The 20,000-nt window shown below is 32.4% G+C and overlaps 2 protein-coding genes across 4 annotated transcripts in view; one reads left to right on the top strand and one right to left on the bottom strand.

Annotated features, from left to right (window-relative positions):
- Positions 1 to 8,053, top strand: part of IFT52 (intraflagellar transport 52) — an 8,111-nt gene extending 58 nt beyond the window's left edge. Inside the window, exons 1-12 of the mRNA XM_027375619.2 lie at positions 1 to 26; positions 3,057 to 3,118; positions 3,365 to 3,495; positions 3,826 to 4,043; positions 4,342 to 4,483; positions 5,427 to 5,529; positions 5,651 to 5,830; positions 5,973 to 6,086; positions 6,857 to 6,985; positions 7,112 to 7,207; positions 7,409 to 7,567; positions 7,878 to 8,053. The exon at positions 1 to 26 is cut by the window's left edge and continues 58 nt beyond it. Of these exons, the coding sequence (XP_027231420.1) occupies positions 3,104 to 3,118; positions 3,365 to 3,495; positions 3,826 to 4,043; positions 4,342 to 4,483; positions 5,427 to 5,529; positions 5,651 to 5,830; positions 5,973 to 6,086; positions 6,857 to 6,985; positions 7,112 to 7,207; positions 7,409 to 7,567; positions 7,878 to 7,907 (1,317 nt within the window). The 5' untranslated portion in view covers positions 1 to 26; positions 3,057 to 3,103 and the 3' untranslated portion in view covers positions 7,908 to 8,053. The remainder of the gene's footprint in view (positions 27 to 3,056; positions 3,119 to 3,364; positions 3,496 to 3,825; positions 4,044 to 4,341; positions 4,484 to 5,426; positions 5,530 to 5,650; positions 5,831 to 5,972; positions 6,087 to 6,856; positions 6,986 to 7,111; positions 7,208 to 7,408; positions 7,568 to 7,877) is intronic.
- Positions 8,054 to 13,656: 5,603 nt separating this feature from the next.
- The window catches only part of LOC113823025 (m-AAA protease-interacting protein 1, mitochondrial), a 20,409-nt gene continuing 14,065 nt past the window's right edge, over positions 13,657 to 20,000 (bottom strand). For 2 of the 3 annotated variants that reach the window (XM_070123108.1, XM_070123113.1), the window contains exons 6-8: positions 19,850 to 19,885; positions 18,496 to 18,592; positions 13,701 to 13,935 (exon numbers count right to left, since the gene is read on the bottom strand). In XM_070123108.1, the coding sequence (XP_069979209.1) occupies positions 13,845 to 13,935; positions 18,496 to 18,592; positions 19,850 to 19,885 (224 nt within the window). In that variant the 3' untranslated portion in view covers positions 13,701 to 13,844. Of the gene's footprint in view, positions 13,936 to 18,495; positions 18,593 to 19,849; positions 19,886 to 20,000 lie in introns of all 3 variants that reach the window. The other variant, XM_070123123.1, reaches the window with a different exon arrangement.

The raw sequence follows: 20,000 nt of genomic DNA, 5'->3' as shown, positions 1-20,000 counted from the left end.
GTAAACAAACACTGCGGGATTCGAAGGTACGATCGGTGTGATAACTTCCTTTTTCGTCTATTGTAGGATATTTGATAGTGCACTCCATTAGGGGAGCAAAGTTTTAGAGTTATGAATGGTAAGGTAAATAAGAAAATGTGTGACAGTCCGTCAACACTGTAAACAATCACGGAAAGCGAAGAGCTACATCAACACTTAGGTAGTTTTATACAAAAATACTCAGGATTTATCGTAGGATACTATACCAAAGACGGAATCTATCATTCAGAGCAAGAAGAGAGGAATATGATTGGTATGATCTTTTTGATATAAAATTTATGAAGTTTTATTGCCTTGCATTAGGACAGGAACGTTGGTATTAGAGATCCGTCAAGATCAAAAAGTAATTTGTTATTTGATATTCAGATATAGGACTGCATGAAAAGATGCAGTAAGATTTACACTTTACACTCAGAAAAGATCAGCAGACATCTGTTCACATATATTTAGAAATATAGAGTTTAGATTTATTCCATAATTCATGTTATATTGCCAGGAAGGTCAACAAATTCATTCTTGGCGCAATATAGATGGTGAACTTGACTGTATGATCACTAATTCATAGTGTTATTTGGTCTTACCTTTACTTACAGCACTTTATTTTTGATAATTGATAGTGTTGGTATAAATATTAATTTTGGATATTGGGGCCACACCCAGATAGGTAAGTTTGCTGTGATATCTCAGCTGCGGTTTTGGCCGCACCATTTGGATAAATTCTTTAGTCTCAGCTACGCCATTTAGTAATTGGAGGCTTAAACGCACAACCGTGAATTGGGAATTCCTTGAGTTGAAGCCAATGACTGGCTGATTGGACCAACGAAACCAGCAACTCTTACTCAGTCGCGGATTTTTGTATCAATCTGTACCTGTAACTGCGCAGTTTCTGCTTCTAAACTACAACTCCACCATGCACTTTGCAAAGTTTCCAATCTAGGGCCACCCTAGTTTTTCTCCATATTTGTACAGTCCTTTTTCAGATATTTACTTTAATTGTGTGTGGATTTGTAATTTGGTCAGTAAATTATAATGCAGTAATGAGGTTAAGGTTGGCTTTTTTATTATCCATAGCCTGAAGAGTCCGTGGTATAATTCATACCTTTACAAACTTTTGGAACTAGTAACAATAACACATTGTTACCAGGTACATATACTCTCCACTGTAGTTTTGTTTTGCAAATTTTGTTTACAAAGGGCTCAACAATTAGTAGGCTTAACTGACCTGACCTTATTTCGCATTCCTTGTAATTTTTGTGGATTTTTTTTTTTCATACTGCTACTATTTTTGTTGTTATTGTTATTATTATTGTTATTATTATTATCATCATTATTATTATTGTTATTGTTATTATTTTCATTATTATCATTATCATTATTATCATTATCATTATCATTATCATTATCATTATCATTATCATTATCATTATCATTATCATTATCATTATCATTATCATTATCATTATCATTATCATTATCATTATCATTATCATTATCATTATCATGATTGATTATGATAATCATAATCATAATCATGATTGATTATGATTATGATTATGATTATGATTATGATTATGATTATGATTATGATTATGATTATGATTATGATTATGATTATGATTATGATTATGATTATGATTATGATTATGATTATGATTATGATTATGATTATGATTATGATTATGATTATGATTATGATTATGATTATGATTATGATTATGATTATGATTATGATTATGATTATGATTATGATTATGATTATGATTATGATTATGATTATGATTATGATTATGATTATGATTATGATTATGATTATGATTATGATTATGATTATGATTATTGTTGTTGTCATATTTATTAATATTATCATTATCATTATTATTATTATTATTATTATTATTATTATTATTATTATTATTATTATTATTATTATTATTATTATTATTATTATTACTATTACTATTATTATTATTATTATTATTATTATTATTATTATTATTATTATTATTATTATTATTATTATTATTATTATTATTATTATTATTATTATTATTATTGTTATTATTATTATTGTTATTATTGTTATTATTGTTATTATTATTATTGTTATTATTATTGTTATTATTATTGTTGTTGTTATTGTTAATGTTAATGTTAATGTTAATGTTATTATTATTACTATCATCATCATCATCATCCTCACCACTATCATCACCATCACTATCATAACCATCACTATCATCACCATCACTATCATCATCATCACTATCATCATCATCACTATCATCATCACTATCACCACCATTATCACCACCACCACCACCACCACCACCACCATCATCATCATCATCATCATCATCATCATCATCATCATCATCATCATCATCATCATCATCATCATCATCATCATCATCATCATCATCATATTATTATTATTATTATTATTGGTATTATTATTGTTTATGATATTTATTATTATGATTGTTATTAGAATTTATACTATTTTTATTAGTTTTATTTGTTTGTTTTTTATTTTGATTGTTATTATTATTATTATTATTATTATTATTATTATTATTATTATTATTATTATTATTATTAATATTATTATTATTATTGTTATTATTATTGTTGTTATTATTAATGATATTTTTTATTATAATTGTTATTATAATTAGTATCATATCTAAGATTATTGTTATTATTAAAATTATTATTGTTATTTTTTAATGCTTATTGTTACTATCATTATTATCATTGTTATATTATTATAAAAAAAAAACTGAAAATCAAAGAAAAGGAGAAACAGTTGATATCAGGTAGGAATCGTAACCGAGCACTTGGCGACTATGCATTTGGGGAAATGGCAGGAAATTTGCGAGAAAGTCAGCGTCTGTGATAGAATAGTTCGTTATATATATGCTAATGCCAGTTTTAGATTCTGTATTTAAAAGTTTATGTTTTGTTTACCTCTGTCCCTAATAATTTCCATTGGAAATATATATTAACTTGCATTTCAGATTTCTAAGAACATCCAAGGACACTAACTCAGATTTATTATACGACCATGGCCCCTACAATTGTAAGTGTATGTTTGGTTAAAAATCTTGTATGTGATAAGATATGTCATTTGAAAGTATATTATAGAAATGAAAATACATTTAAAAGAAACAAGATTTGATTTTGTTTTTATTCTTTTAAGATGTCAGATAGAATAATTTTAGGAAAACAGTCCACAAAATAATCAGGATACTAGATTTGCTATTTTGATTTAAGTTTGTTTATAGAAAGATAGGTTTTATGCCAACATGCTGTACTTTTAATTCAGAAAGCAGGCCTAGAGGTGAAGGAACGGAACAATGTTATTCTGTTTGACGAGTCCAAAGGAGAACTCTTCAGACTCAGTGATGGTTACAAGACTCTTCTTCGCAAACTCAAGACACAGTGGAAGGTCATCAGGTTAGTTCTAGAAGTTTGACAAGTGAAGATGATATTGATAAATAGGACTCATTAAGTATGTGTCTGACTCAAGTAATTCAGAGGAATTTCTGTACTATTATTTTTTCATTGAACATGAAGTTTTAGGTTTTAGAAGTGTAGGTGTTAGATTTTTTGAAATGCAAATTGAAAATCTTTGTAAGGTGAATATTTGAAAGCGGGTGCTCATTTCTCACAGATCGTCATTTGATTAATTCTCTTTTGATATTTGATATTCTTAAAGAGGATATCAGCAAGGTATCCCAAGCTAGCAAGAGTATATTTTTTATGAGGTTATTTTACTTTTCAAAGCAACCGTGATGAACTGAACAAAGAAAGCGTTGGACAAGCTGGTGTGATTGTGTTGGCGTGTCCTCGACAGAGGTTCACAGAAGGACAATTTGCTATACTACGACGGCATGTGGATGAAGGAGGCAGCCTTTTTGTATTGGCTGAGGAGGGTGGAGAGAAAAAGGCCAATTCTAACATAAACTTCCTTTTGGAGGAGTATGGAATAGCTGTAAATAATGGTAAATACCTTCCAACATACTATTAAAGTATTTTTTTATTAGTAATATTACATAAATATGTATCTACATTTACTGGCTAATGAGTCATAGATTTCTTGAATTTGAAATAATTGTTTTAAGGTAGTTGAAGCAGTTTTCTCTTTTAATTTTATACAGTCTCATAACCATCTCTTTGCTACCATAGATATTAAGAAAAGCCTAAAATTAAGATTGTGTATTGGAAAGTATTAGAATAGAAAGACTTCAAAATGCAGATGATTAGCTACTGCTGTTTACTGATTCCAGTAAATCTTTGCAGACTCAGTAGTGCGTACTTGCTACTACAAATATTTCCATCCCAAGGAGTGCCTCATTACAAATGGCATATTAAACAGGGCCATCCTAGAAGCCTCCGGAAGGAATCTTCCTGGCTTGCTCTTGGATGATGCACTCACAAATAGGTAGGCTATTTTTTTCATTGTCTCTTTCTTGCAGTGCGACTTCTTTTTTCTTTATCTGATATCTTTTCAGGGATTATTGTTTTTTTCTCCTTTTCAATAGAAGACTCTTATTTTCCTCATCTCTTTGGAATTTTATTTGTATTTCTAATCATTAATATTATTATTTTACAATGTTTAATCTTATTTTGAATGCCATATAGAGGGTTGTCTAGATAAAAAAAATAATTTACTTTCTCTGATATTTGTTGTGAAAATATATGTATGCATTTATGAATTAAATTGAGCTTCATAGATGTCTTCCAAGTCGAGCAAAATTCCTGTATTCATTTTGTTCTCTCATTTACTCAAAGGTAGGCATATTACAATCCACAAATGATATTCCTTACTGATCTCGCTGGGCACTGAGCAGTAGCATCCAGGATAAACACACATCAGTTGCCATTTAGTGTATGTAAATAATATCTAATATACTCCAGAATTTCTTTTATTATGAAATCATATTCAAGGTAATATTCCATTTGTGACCCAGTCTGAAGTCTGTTTCATACATTAGGTAGGTATAAAATAGTGCTTGTATCTCATGGTCATTTTTATTATCTAGTAGAACAAAAGTCAGAACATGAGACTCTAGACCAGAGGTGGGCAATTGATTTTTACAAGGGGCCACATGAGAAACCACACTAACAGTAACTTGAACTTAATTCTGCTCAACTTTCTTCCATTGTGAAATGCACTAAATTATATATTTAGTGCATTATATATTTAATAAATTATACATGAATATATATATTTTATAAATTACATATTTACTAAATTATATATTTGCTAAATTATATGTATCTGTTTATTCATATACACATGCATATACAGAGAAATAATTACACACAAAAAAACATAGTTTTCAGTTGAACTTTAGATTTATATGAGAACTCCTGTTTTTCAGGTCCATGTCATTTGTGTATCCATTTGGATGTACCTTGAATGTTGCTCGACCAGCCGTTGCTGTACTTTCTACTGGGAGCATCTCATTTCCTCTTAACAGACCTGTAAATATCTATCTCTCTTGTAAATATTATGCAGATACATAGAACTCTTGATTTTCTAGAAAGAAATGTTGTACTTGAAAGAGAGAGATCATCTATTAACATACTTTTGCACATTTTTAAGGTGTGTGCCTTCTACGAACAACCCTCCAGCCATGGACGTGTGGCAGTGTTAGGCTCTGCCCACATGTTCAATGATCAGTACATAGATCGTGAAGAGAACAGCAAGATAAAGGATGTTATTTTCCAGTTCCTCACAGCTGCTGATTTCAAGCTTAATCAGATCGATGCAGATGATCCTGAGGTATAAAGCATGATGTGCAAATATTATTATTTGCCATTTGTAGAGTTTGATGCAGTGACTTGAACCAGTAATGGAGATGTGCAGTGTATATTTATTTTTGTGATGTACTTCTTATTTTTATTATTTTTTCCCCATCTTTCAGATATCTGATTACAACATGACACCTGACACAGCTTCCTTGGCTGATGGTTTAAGGACATGTCTTCAGGAGTCTGAGGAAGTACCGACAGACTACACACAACTCTTTCATACGAAGGCAAGTCTTTGAGTTCTCATTTCATATACTTAATGTAGGCAAAGGCAACCATTTTACCCTCTGGATGTAACCTACAAGTATGTACATATGTCTGTGTTTAAGTTTGAAAATAGCATACAAACTGAGATTAAGTAGTATATTGACATCTTGTCAAATAACACAATAGCTCCTACTTATTAATTATATGTGATTTGCCAAAATTATCATACACATTTTAATGCATTTCTTATAAAGTTATAGGTACAGTCAGTAGGTTTATTTATAACTTTTTCATTTAATAATTCACACAAGATAATTTTTCTAGAAATTGTTGTGATTCTGTGGACAAGACTTGCTTATATAGAGTCAGTAAAAATGTCTCAAGTCTATATATGTATAGAATTATGTAAAATACATATAATTTTTTTTGCCTTTATGGCAAGAAATCCTAGTAATTTATAGGAGTAAAATAATGACATGTTTTCTACCTTAAGAAAGTGAGAATTTTGATTCAGATTATAAATAAAAATGGAAACTGAAACTGCTTAGTTGACACTTGTTGTTCTTTGTAATTTTATTTGTCATCAAGGGAAATCATAAATGAGAGGTTTAAATTAGGTTTTCAAGGCAAGTTTTTTTTTCCTTTCTTTTTTTAATCAAGTTTCAGGCACCTTTTTAGCATGAAGGTAGCTGATGTTATTCTGGACTGTGGGTTATTTATGCTTTGAAAAACAAAGTAATTTCAAGGGAGTAAAGCCAGCCTAACAAGTTACTCTTTATTTTTCTAACAGTTGACATCAATAGACATGCAACTTGTGCCTGCTGCTATTGAGGCTTATAGCAAGCTAAATGTGAAACATGAGCCACTTCGCCTGATAACTCCACAATTTGAGACGCCTTTGCCACCGCTACAGCCTGCAGTAAGTTTCTGTTCTATTTATAGTCTCACTAATGAAGTACTCAGTCAAGTTAAGTGATGTTTTTATGCTCAATTTGATATTTTGTGATAGACATTATTATTTTTTTTCTTTTTCTCATCTCTATAGGTGTTTCCTCCTTCATTTCGAGAATTGCCACACCCATCTCTAGAGTTGTATGACTTAGATGAGGCATTCAGTTCTGAGAAGTCTAGACTGGCGCAGGTATGTATAGTTCTGATGAATGTAAATGGTGGACAAATACAAATTTCTGTATTTCACAAATTATTTTATTGCCTTCATTGTGTTGTACATAATTTTCTCAAAGTATGAGATACTCATTCAGTACAGCTGATAAATCTTTACCATAGAAAAATGCTTTGATAAACTCCAGTAATTCAACAAATTTGCATACTCTTGTTACAGGTTACCAACAAATGTAAAGATGAGGACTTGGAGTATTATGTGAGGGAGTGTGGAGATATCCTGGGAGTTACCTCAAAGCTGCCACCAACATCCAGGGAGGCTAAGTACATTCTTGAATACATCTTTACTCAGATCGTAGAATTCAAGAAGCTGAATCAGGTAAGTTAAGGTTCCTGTCCCATTTTGCAGTAATTATGAAAGTTCTCTTTTGATTATGGAATCGTATACAAAATAGATTTACAGCATTTGCAATGTAAACTTTTGTATACCAGTAACAAAAATTAATTAACTTTTTTTGGAAAGTGTGTCTAAATTTTCAACTGTATTTATTCTGTATGGTATATGTTTTATATATTTTAAATCCCTAAACTTCAACTTCATAAGAACATAGCCATATAATTTACTACATAATCTGCTCTTTCGAACAAAATAAAATGAAGGAAATTAATTAGCTTTCCATTTTTTACAGGATCCAGAAGCATTTATGAACATGGATTGAGGACCTATGATGAAGCATTGTACCTCAGCCTTGATTGCCATAGTGACATGTGATATGTATGTGTAGTCACATTAGATCTTTTGAAGTGAATCTCCATTTGATTCCTTTAGTTTTCTCACACCACAAGTCTTATTAACTGAATACTTCTTTTATTGTGTACACCTTGTGTGAACAGAACTTTTATCCCACAAAATAGTGCTTATATAGTTTAATATTGCAATTCTAGCTTAATATTTGCATGGAGTTGTGATTATCAGGTACAATAATAAAGTTATATGGGAGACCCAAGCAAAGTTTTCAGCCCAGGGCATGCAAATACAAAAAAAATGCAATATCTAAAGTATGAAAACCAGTACTGTAGGAACATTAGAAATATAATGGAAATTCAACTAAGTACATGAATCATGGGAATCAATGTTATTTTTCAGTCAGCCTCAGGATTATTCTGAAAAGAATTGTGCCTGTTCTGAATATATTTTTTAGCCCAGTGCTGCTGGGAAAATGTGTTCACTGTAGAATTGTTTTGTGAAATGTCTTAATACATATATGGCTCCACTAGTGGATAGCTACCAAGTAGTCAATTGGTTGACCTTGTGACCTTACCAGATTTCACCTGTACGTGTTTTCTGGGAAAATGTTTTTTTTTTATGTTAATGGTATCAATAGTGATGCTGTTATTATTATTAGACATTATAATTATTATACTGTTACAGACATCACTAATAACAATACAAGAAAAAAGAAAATATTTCCAAATTTTAAGGAAAAGGGTAAACAAGTGAGATAGGTAGTACATGTTGACTTTAAAAAATCTGGCCATCAACAATCCAGTTCCTTCTGATTTCCACCATTGATTTCAAAGCACATTTTCAAATTTAGTGTTGGGGTGCCTCTGTTTTCTGGAATCACTGTTTATGTTTTGATGGCGATATACTCCTGGATGAGCAGTTGGGTCTTGTTTGCACGTGCTAACAGGCATTCCTGCTCATGCCTTCTCATTTTATAATTTCTTTACTGTTGTATAGCCCCATTATGAATTCAGCAAAGAAAAGAGGTGGTGTAACACGTAAACATTGTGTGTTGATTGCAGAGAAATTGGAAATGCTAAGAAAAACTTGGTAGCAGCATGTCTGCGCAAACCATTAATGAAACTTATGATATTTGTGAAACATATCACTTATGTTTTTCATTGTGTTTAATTTTCTTTTGATACAGGACTGTGCACATAGTAATCTTCTGTTACATAAAGGCAGCATATATAACCATATAAAATCCGCCATTCTAAAAATTGGTTTATAGCTAAGTATTTTGGCGCCATCTATGTGGAAAGACAGTAAATGAATTAAATTCACAGTGAGCATAGCATATGTATACATCCCATCCCTACGGCATTATGCTAAGTATTTCATTGAGGGTTTCCATAACAGTCCAGGGCCAGTATCACGTGCCTTAGAAGAAGCACAACCATTGTGGGAGTTTTAATATTTATTCAGGCGTATAAGTTTTGGGTTAAATTTAAAAATGAAATTGAAGAATGTTTAAAGATATATAGTTTTGTCAGCAAGGTCCTTTTTTTAAAGATTATATATACAGAAATAAAATGAGGATAAGTACCATTTTGTCATGACAAAATCAGTTTCTTCTACCAAAATTATTCAGACTTTGGAGAACATAATAAAGAGTTTCTTCTTTGCTCCATAATAATGTTCTTTTGATACTTATGGCACCGCCTGGTTTTCATAATGGAAGGCAATACTTTTGTTGTTCTGCCAATGTGTTTTTAGAGGCAATATTTTTGTTGGGAGTAAAATTAAGTCATTTTCACAAACTTTGGGAAACTACTTTGTAAGTTTACAAAATACTATTCATTCTGTATATAGATGCACAAACCACCATATTTTTAAAGACACATGCATATATTTATGAGAGAGAGAGAGAGAGAGAGAGAGAGAGAGAGAGAGAGAGAGAGAGAGAGAGAGAGAGAGAGAGAGAGAGAGAGAGAGAGAGAGAGAGAGAGAGAGAGAGAGAGAGAGAGAGAGAGAGAGAGAGAGAGAGAGAGAGAGAGAGAGAGAGAGAGAGAGAGAGAGAGAGAGAGAGAGAGAGAGAGAGAGAGAGAGAGAGAGAGAGAGAAAGAGAGAGAGAGAGAGAGAGAGAGAATTTTCACATGAAAGAATGATATTACTTATAAATATCAATTTATAAATTTCTAAAGAATATGTTTTTTTATAAATGATGTCAATTAATTTGAGTGATACATGGTGATTTGGAAAAAGAAATGCATATGTAGGACTGTGAGGGCATGCACAAGAAATTTGCCTTATATTAAGACCTATAACTGATATGTGATAGTTTGACTATCAGTCCTCCCTTCACCGACCTCCTAATTTATCAGACATCCTTACAGAATCCCACACTTTCTGCTTTGACAACCTGTTCTTCATCAGATGCATACATATCCTTCACTTGATCTAATCCCCGTACCCCCCCCATCCCCACCATAACCCATTCACTCACCAACTCCTTTACCTATCTTTAACCTTTTCAATATTTCTCTAGATAGTTGACATAGAACAACTAACTACTAACTCAACCCCCCTTCACTACCCTTTACTGTACAGTCCTATGAGTGCTACATGACCTTAAATGTCTTGCAGTTATTTTACTTTTAACTATTAACCATCAATTAGCAAGAGTATCAGATGTCAAGGCTGTACAATTTTTGTTAGATCTTAAAGTCTCCCCCCCCCCCCCAAAAAAAAAAAAAAAAAAAAAATCATCATTATCATCAAGATCAAGACAAAGAATCGTCCATGTATTCATGGCAGGGCAGAGCATACAGCTGACATGGTGGTTAATGGTTAATGGTTGAAACAACTATCTGTGCTAGACACTAAAGGTCATAAAGACTGGTAAAGTACTGTGGCAAAAAGGGTAAAAGAAGAGTTGAAGATTAGGATAAAGTGTTAGATGTCAAAGATTAGAGAGCATTATAGGATGGTACTGTATCAGATTTTGAAAATGGAAAATGGTTTTTAAAAATTTACATTTTTAATGCATCCCCATTTTTCGTTGTTACGTGCAATAATTCTGGAACAAAATTGTATTTCCAAAATTGAATATGTAGTTCAATTTATAATGACTTCTTCTCATTAAAATTATAATAGAGAAAACAAATATCTTTTGTACTTGAGATTGTTTGAATGAAGCCATAAAAGAAAGAAAAAGAAATATGACAGCAGTTCTCTGCAGTCAAATTTGAAAATAAGACTAAAAGATGTTAGGTAAAGTACTCTTCTACCTTGTCAAAATTTATCCCAAACTTTATTTTTTTGGATTTGATTTTTACAAGTGCATTATCTCGCATTTTTTTAAAAATCCAAATAAGGCAGATGAATTTTTTTGTTTGAAAGGAAGTAATACTAAATAATTAATCTGATTAATTCAATAATAGAAAAAAGTATCAGTAAAATGCAAAACATTTCCTTAGTGTATATGTGAAATAAAGTACTTTAAGTTGAAAACAGATGGATTTATACTATAGGTTTACTTCATAAAGCTATGTATTATTTTGTTTATATAAGTACATCTAGTTTGATTTTAATTGTAATATTATCAGAATAAGTAATATTCTTTTAATAGTGCATTAGTAAAAATTTTGTTCATATGTAAATAGGGCAATTACCTTATAATTAATCCTTTGTCTGTGGGGGCATGTATGTACATGTCATGGCTGTTCCTGGACAAAGTTATTGGTGGCATCACAGTACTACCATTCCCATGCCATCAACTCATCAGAGGGAGTTTGAAAGATGGAATAATGCACTGGCCGCATTTGATATTATGAATTATCAGTGGATAGAGTGCCTGTCTTGTGAATTCTTTTCAATGGCGGTGGGGGTTCGAATCCCTGTCAGAGAGGTTATAAATTCAGACAGAGTTTGTTTTACTCTGATAGTTACGGCATAATTTCTATGGTAAACCTTTTAAGCAATAGCACCCGAGGTGAAGGTAATCCTTTAAAATATTTACATCTTTAAGAATTATTTCAAAATAAAGGGATTTAGGTGCCTAATGTTGCTCTCAAACTGCCGAACGAGTCTGGTGAAAACGAGAAACTGTTGTTGCTCGCCAACAACCATGTGATCATGTCCATTTGCCAAACTTTTTTACAAGCTGATATTGAGTTAAATGTAATACCCAGACAGTAGGGAGATTGATAAAGATGATGCCCAGTTCAAAGCATTTTTTTTCTTCTTATATGTCAAAGTTTTACCTATTTATGATGCACTAATCTAATTGTGTTGGAAGCCCCATGCTATACAGAACAACTCATTTGGATGCTGCTCCAGGGTAAAATCAGAAACATGTTAAACATAGACATAAACATACCCCACTCTGTACTCTTCACTGCAACATTTTTTTTTTTTTTTAAGTAAAAGAGGCCTAAAAGAGTTTTTAAGTTTCTTTTATAAAGCCATTTCTCCACTGTGAATGCTGCCAGGGTAGAAAAGAATGTACGACTCTTTAATGTGCACAACTTACAGCAGGACTGACCTAGCTTCAAGATGTCATCCCAGTGTATGGATGTGTATGGTTTAATCCATAACATACTGAACAGTAATTGTATTAAAAAAAAGTCGAAAATGGTACTTTAGAGCATTGTCTCAAATCACTTCATCCTACATGTTTTTTTCTATTATATGTACAATAAATGTATTTTTACTTTATTGTAAACATCGTTTGAACTGGAATATAATCTGAGATATAGGAAAAATATATTTTCATTTGATATATATATCTATATACATATATTTTTATTTATTTATTTATTTATTTTTACTGATAATTTGGAACAGATAATGCTAGCTCTGTGTATGTGCATGCATGTGTGTGCACTACATATATACCTGTATAGGATATATGTTACCAACTGAATGCATGGGTATGTGTATGATGCAAGTGAATTATTCAATTCTTTCTTAATACAAGTATTATTATTCACTAGCTCCATTACTTATATCACCAGATATGATAGGTGATGTACTTCATGTCACTGGGATATTAAATAAATTCCTGAAAGGTTCAGTGTTATGTAGGGTATATTGTATATACTTTGTTTTACAAAGTCTAAATACATTGCCTTTTTTCATATTTTTTTTCTTCAAATTCTTCATTTTTTTTCTTAACAGGAAAATGCATTTAAAATGTAATTCTCGGATGGTTAACTTCTGTGTTATGTCATATTTGACTGTAAAAGGTTGATGTATCAAAGTGCAATAATGAGTGTATACTAGTGTGCATGTAAAATTGGAATGTACAGTACATTAAAATAAATATGTATGAAATCATGTATAATAAAAAAAAATATCACATTATTCTTCTTTCTATTTGCCATGATACATACAGCTTACAAAGGGTCAAGTTTATATAATGTCATGTTCAAGACTACAATAAGGCATACTCATGTTATTAGACATTTTGAATACAATCAATATCAATGAGGAAAACATATGTAAAAATATATTTGTCTTTATTGATATGAATCTCATTTTCATTACAATTTATCAAAAGTCACCAACACAAAAGAATAAAATAGCCCTACAAAGGAATTATCCATGTGAGTATGCAGGGGTAGACTAGCACATTATTTACATTAGAAATAGAAAAAGACTATTTTTGACCAAACTGAATCATAGAATGGTTCAGTCAAGTTATGGTATTTTTTGAAAGGCATACTAAAAAATTATGACTGGAATATGTTTAATAATTATTCTATCCAACCTTTACAAATTAGATTAAACTTTCATATATATCATATACACTGTTTATTTACAAATATCAAGAGGTAATTAGCAAATAATTTATGTTCCTTTGATTTTTGTTTACACAATTCAAAAATAAACTTCCTTGGTACTTTTTCAATACAATTTATTTTCCTTATCTCCGTTGGACAGCTTGGAAATTCTGAAGTTTAAAATTTGTTATTGTCCATTCTGGAAGCTTGCCTTCTGTGTATTCGCGATGGAATCTGCAATCACAAGTTTTTTTTAAAAATTGAGTTCAATACTGGAATTTATTTGAATATTTTTTAGAATTTTAACTCAGATAATTTCTTATGCTCTTCTTGTTTGCTGTACTTTCTGTACATATTTTCTTAAGTGCATTTAAAGGGTGATTTAAGCCAAAGAAAACATGCCTGAAAGTACAATCAACGATTGGTAGTGCTAAAACAAAAACTTTCTTTCTGCTTTTATTCTTATTTCCAGTGACAAATTGCATATATATTAAGTAAAGGCATGTAGAGGAAGATTAAAAATAACACTATAAAAGAAAGAAGAGGAAGAAAGAAAGAAAGAAAAAAAATATGATGCAGAGGTGCAAAACACCTCAAATCTTTTCCTAGAATCTACATGTCTCTAATCATTTCATCCATACACTAACTATAGAATTAGCTTGGTAAATACAAAGTACATAAAGGCTTACATTCGTTGTATAGAATCTATGCAATATATAGATAAATATATAATTAAAATTTCAGAATACCTGAACATAATCAATCAAAATGATTTTGGTATCAATGGATTCCTCTCACTCTACTATCCAAATATATTGAAGAAACCCCACCTCATTAGCGAAAATCTTGGCCCCAATAACAGGGGATGGCATGAGAGATACAAGGGAAATAGCAGAGTAAAATATGAATGATATACACAGAAACGGTCATTATATAGCCTAATGAAGGGGGCTGTGCCAATGGAAGACAAATCATCCACGTATTCATGGTAGGGTAGACCTTACGACTCAAATGGTGGTTAATGGTAAAAAGTTAAAGCAAAAAAATATGATAGACACCAAGTCATATAGAACTGGTAAAGTATTCAAATATATCAAAGACCCCCTCTCCCCATTAGCAACAATCTTGGCCCCAATAACAAGGGAGGGCATAAAAAGTACTAAGGATATTGCAGGGTGAAAATATACAATCAGTCACTATATAGCCTAATGACAACCCCCACAATAAAAGACAAAGAATCATCCACGTATTCATGGCAGGGTAGAGCGCACAGCTGACGTGGTGGTTAATGGTTGACAAAAATATATGTGCTAGACACCAAGTCATATAGACTGGTAAAGTACTGTGGCAAAAAGGGTAAAGAGTTGAAGATTAGAATAACATGTGTTAGATTTCAAAGATTGGAGACCGTTATAGGATAGTATTGTAGTGAAAAAGGAAAAGAAGGGAGGAAATGAAGTAGAGCAGAGATTAGTAGAAAGGTGAGGGGAGGGGGAATATATATATATATAATAATAGTAACAAAAATCATAATAGGAAAAAATTATCACACTGATTTTCTTCAAATTTGAATATATTGTGTATTTTAGCATTCTGCACCTTTTGGTACTAAATTTATACATATCTCCCAAAGGGGAGTGAAGACCCTCTCAAAAGACTTATTACCCCCCATTTTTTCCACAAATGTCACTCGTGTACTGCTATTGGCCCACACTGTTGCATACTTTACAATGAAAACAAAAATCAGCATAACCATCAATAAAATCTGAAGAGATTGATGTCTCATTTTCTAAAAAAATTGCTTTTTTTTTTTCTTTTTTACATAGAGGAAAAGATTGATGTTCGAGTTAATTTTCTCTCAATTTCCTTTAATCAGTCTCTATCATCTAATCAACAGAGAAACTACATTCATTTCCCTTTCTAATACTGCTTATTAGATGAAAACATGGAGACTGGTTATTGTGACTAATAGATCCTATAAAATTTCTGTGGAATTCCATTAGCTCTCCAGTGATATGAACAAATCTTAGATTTGACGTAAACTGTTTGAGAATAGCTGTACAGAAGCTTGAAAATTTCAATTTGAGGAAAAACTGTGAACGTTTCTGTTAATTTTGTGAATCTTTCTTCTGTGAAAATTCATTATCTAATTAACTATAAAACTATATACATTTCTCTTTCAAATGCTATTTGTTGCATGAAGAAGTCTTGACTGGTTCCCGAGTTACAATATAAACTAAAATGCTACCTCTGTGCACAATAAACTTGGCAACATGACATATGGATAAACACAGTTATTGCTTGTCTCAGGCCACTTGTATTAATGTTTTCTAGCATCTACTCTAGCATCATTCCAGTAGGGGATAAATGTGTGTAAAAATTGCCAATGCCGCAAGTGACTGGCTAGTATTCACAGACCCCGTCACAGCTGATTTTTTTTTGCAGAAGTTTATATTCATTTGGGTTATTCTACATTCCTATATAAGCGTGTAAATGGGTTCAACTTATTTTTGACAAACCCAACCCCCTAGACCCCACTACCTATTTTTAAGGACGGTCCCCTGAATGGGGTTGGGTGATTGAGTGAATTGTAGTGACTCTGTCACTGGGGAAGGAATAGGAACGTTTAAGGAAAACAGAGATGGCTGTTGGAAAAGTAGGAGGAAAAGAATCCAAAGGGGAGTTAATGTCAAAGATCTGAGAGCATTATAGGATAGTATAGTAGGGAAAAGGGAAAAGAGAGCAAATGAAGTAGAGTAGAGATTCGTAAAAAGGAAGGGTTAAGGGGATAGGGTGGTTGAGTATATTGCAGTTTATCTGTGAATTGAGAAGGAATAGGGGCATTTTTCAAGGAAAACCGATGTGGCTCTTGAAAACATAGGAGGAGAAAAATCGGAGAGATGAGAAAAGGGGACTGGGAATGGTGGTGAAGTATCAGGAAGAGTGCCAGGAAGGAAAGAGTCTGGAGAAGGACGCTGTTGTGTCAAAAAGATTCATGTGAGCATTCAGGTGGGAACAGTAGAGGGAATGGGGTGTGTAGATTGGAAAAGGAATTTGATTAGGGGAGAGGGGGAGCAGAGGTAGGATGGTTTGAGGTAGAGGCATGAGATACTGGGGGAAATGTTGAGACCTCTTGAGAAGATGAGAGAGGAGCAGAGGGAAGGACAGTTTTGGAATAAGTAGAGAGAGAAAAACCTCCTGTCTGGCTTCATGTACAGTGAAGCCTATCTTTAATCTGAAAACTGCTACCTCACATTCAAGCTTATAGGCAGGGCAGCTCCTATGAAATACATTATGGAGCCACCACAATTGGCATATGCATGGAACAGACCACATAGAGGGCAGCAGGCTGTGGAGTGATAGTTTGTCTGGGAGGCCAAAACGGCAACATTTCTGACATTGACAAAGATAGGGTTGATATGGCCAGACATCATAGGAAACTCCACCAATATAAACTTCATGGGGGAGGTCATGTCTACGGAAGCTAATCTTGGTAATTGGCATGGGTCTTACCCTGGCCTCTGCAAGAAATAGTGTAGCACTGTACTGCCACTGCATCATAGTCAAAAAGGCAGACAAGAAACTCATTTTCACAATCTGATGAAGGGGCAAGCCTTAATGCCCCTACTAAGGGTAAAGAATCTTCATTATTGGCCATGGTGAGCCTCAATAAAATGAGGAAAAGAAACAGTCTACCCCTCAGGGTCCCCATAAGGGGTGAGGGATAAGAGATTGACAAAGGGATTATTGTCCCCATGGCTCCTGGAGGCTGTTTATAATTGACACAAAGCCAGCCTTTCATCCTTTCAGCACAGCTCTCACATCTTAGGAATGGGATAATAGAAGGGGATGAAGAAGATATGGAGGAAAGGAGGAGAAGAAAAGACCATGAAAAATTGGTTGAGGCAGGGGCTGAGGCCTAAGGCAGGGCAGATCCCATTCATTGGGCTTTAGTTTCCATCTCCTAAGACCCCCACAATACCAACAAGCAAGGGATTAGGGGGGGGGGGATATGACTGACATGTGGGAGCGCCTAATGCCAAGTCTGTTTTATGCTCTATCTTGCAGTGAATATGTAGTGGATAGCAGCCCACCATGGGAAGGGCAGCAGCCCACTATATTGCTGAATGCAGGGGGTGCAGCCCCTTACATTCAGAAGTTTAGTGAGATATTATCTTCATTATGTTATCATATTATTGTTAGTTTACCCCATAATTTCCCTGATACCTTTCATGCCCTCCCCTGCTATTGGCACCAAGAATGTGGGGGTGCCATGGCATGGGATAATTCCTACATATAAGTGTACTAGCAAGTAAGAGAAATCCACTGATACCAAATATTAGCATATATACATATATAGAGATTCACATAAATATATAAAGATATAGATATGCACAAATATATATATATGTGTGTGTGTGTATATATAAACACACACACACACACACACACACACACACACACACACACACACACACACACACACACACACACACACACACACACACACACACACACATATATATATATATATATATATATATATATATATATATATATATATATATATATATATATATATATATATATATATATATATATATATATATATATATATATATATATATATATGTATGTATGTACATATATATCTACAAACCTATATACACAAAATATAGAGAAATGAACTAATAAAAACATGTTATTAAACTTACAACAAAATTATTTGAAAAATAAGTAAATAAATATATAAATAAACAGATAAAAAGCTACAAGACATTAATTAACACTCACCTTGCAAAATACTCTAACAATATGATTGAATGTTTTTCTAAGTTATAGGGAATGCGTGTCCCTATTACTATCACATCAATATCACAGTACTTTCGATCTGTAGGGGGAAAAAAAAAATCTTTATCTTTTCTATTCACATATCATTCTCCTATCTTATATATATATATTTATCTATATCAAAAGCATGAATCTTTTGAAGTATTACAGCCCACTCAGAATGAAGTACACTCAACCCCCTGGTATCACATGTTCTAAAATTGCATTACACCAATTTTGATTGGTTACATTACTGGTTGAAATTAATCAATGATTGATATCTCACCCTCAACACTGCATCAGCAATACAGGGTCTTGACAAAAAGAGTGCATAAAAGCAAGTGTTACAAGTAACTTTAATTTTTGTGGGTATGATCAATGACTGTGAGCTTCTTGGATGATCTTGACTAGCAAATGATGGAAGTTCTGACAAGTGAGGTGCAAGCTAGCTTTGTTTAACCCACTGACTGTGAGTTTATGTACTGTTCCTTGTATTTTTTGTGAATTTCTTTACACATAGACGGCTCCACAAATGCTCAGCCACCAAAGGGTAAAGTAATGGACCTCAGTGACAGTACCTGATTTCCCCATTAACTGATTTGCTGGAATTGTTTTTTTTTATTCTTTTAAAACTTTTATTATCATTGATACCATGCATATCATAATGTTATCAAAATGCAACCAATTATAGAAATAATAAAATAATTGTTTGATAAATGTTCTACAAAAATCAAGGAAAGGGTACAGCTGATGTAGGTAGAACTAATAACCAACTCCTTCGTAATTACGCACTTCTGGAGCCATATCTGTTTAAATACAATTAATAAACTAGTATAGCAGTGGACATAACATGTATTTTTACTATCTATAGCCAAAGGTTATTATAGAAATAAAACTAATTTATGTTTTCAAAATAAAAAAGAAGAAAAAAAAGGAAAAGGGGGAAAAAAAGAAAAAAGAAAAAAAGAAAAAAGGAAAAGAAAAAGAAGAAGAAGAAGAAAAAATATGTTCATAAGTTCTATTTCTATTTTTGCTTCATATTCTCAGAGTTTCTATTTTGTTGTTTTATCTTCTCAATAACTAAAGCACCTAATGTATTGTTTTGCATTCTTTATTTGCTACTTATAATATTGTCAAGGATACTTCTTGTTCAGGGGAAAATCACAAAATATACAAGTAGATCATCCACCCGAGTACCTATTAGAATTAATTCGCAAGTTCCATCATAGCAAATTTACTATCATGTGCAGGCGCACAACCAATTAGGCGCAATAGCAGAGGGTTATGCATCTCATATTTCTACATCTTCATTACTTACGGCATGGCCTCTCCGAGGAGCCATGTTTGGAGTCGGCTACAAGAGAAAATTACATCATTCAATCGGCTTAGTTTCAAAACAGTTTGTTAAAATGCACCTTACAGATCCTGAGCTAAAGGAAATTTATGTTTCCTCGAAAACTGAAGATATT

This window comes from Penaeus vannamei, chromosome 1 (genome assembly GCF_042767895.1).
Source record: "Penaeus vannamei isolate JL-2024 chromosome 1, ASM4276789v1, whole genome shotgun sequence".
Taxonomy (NCBI): Eukaryota; Metazoa; Arthropoda; class Malacostraca; order Decapoda; family Penaeidae; genus Penaeus; species Penaeus vannamei.
This window is presented reverse-complemented; position numbering and strand designations above follow the sequence as displayed.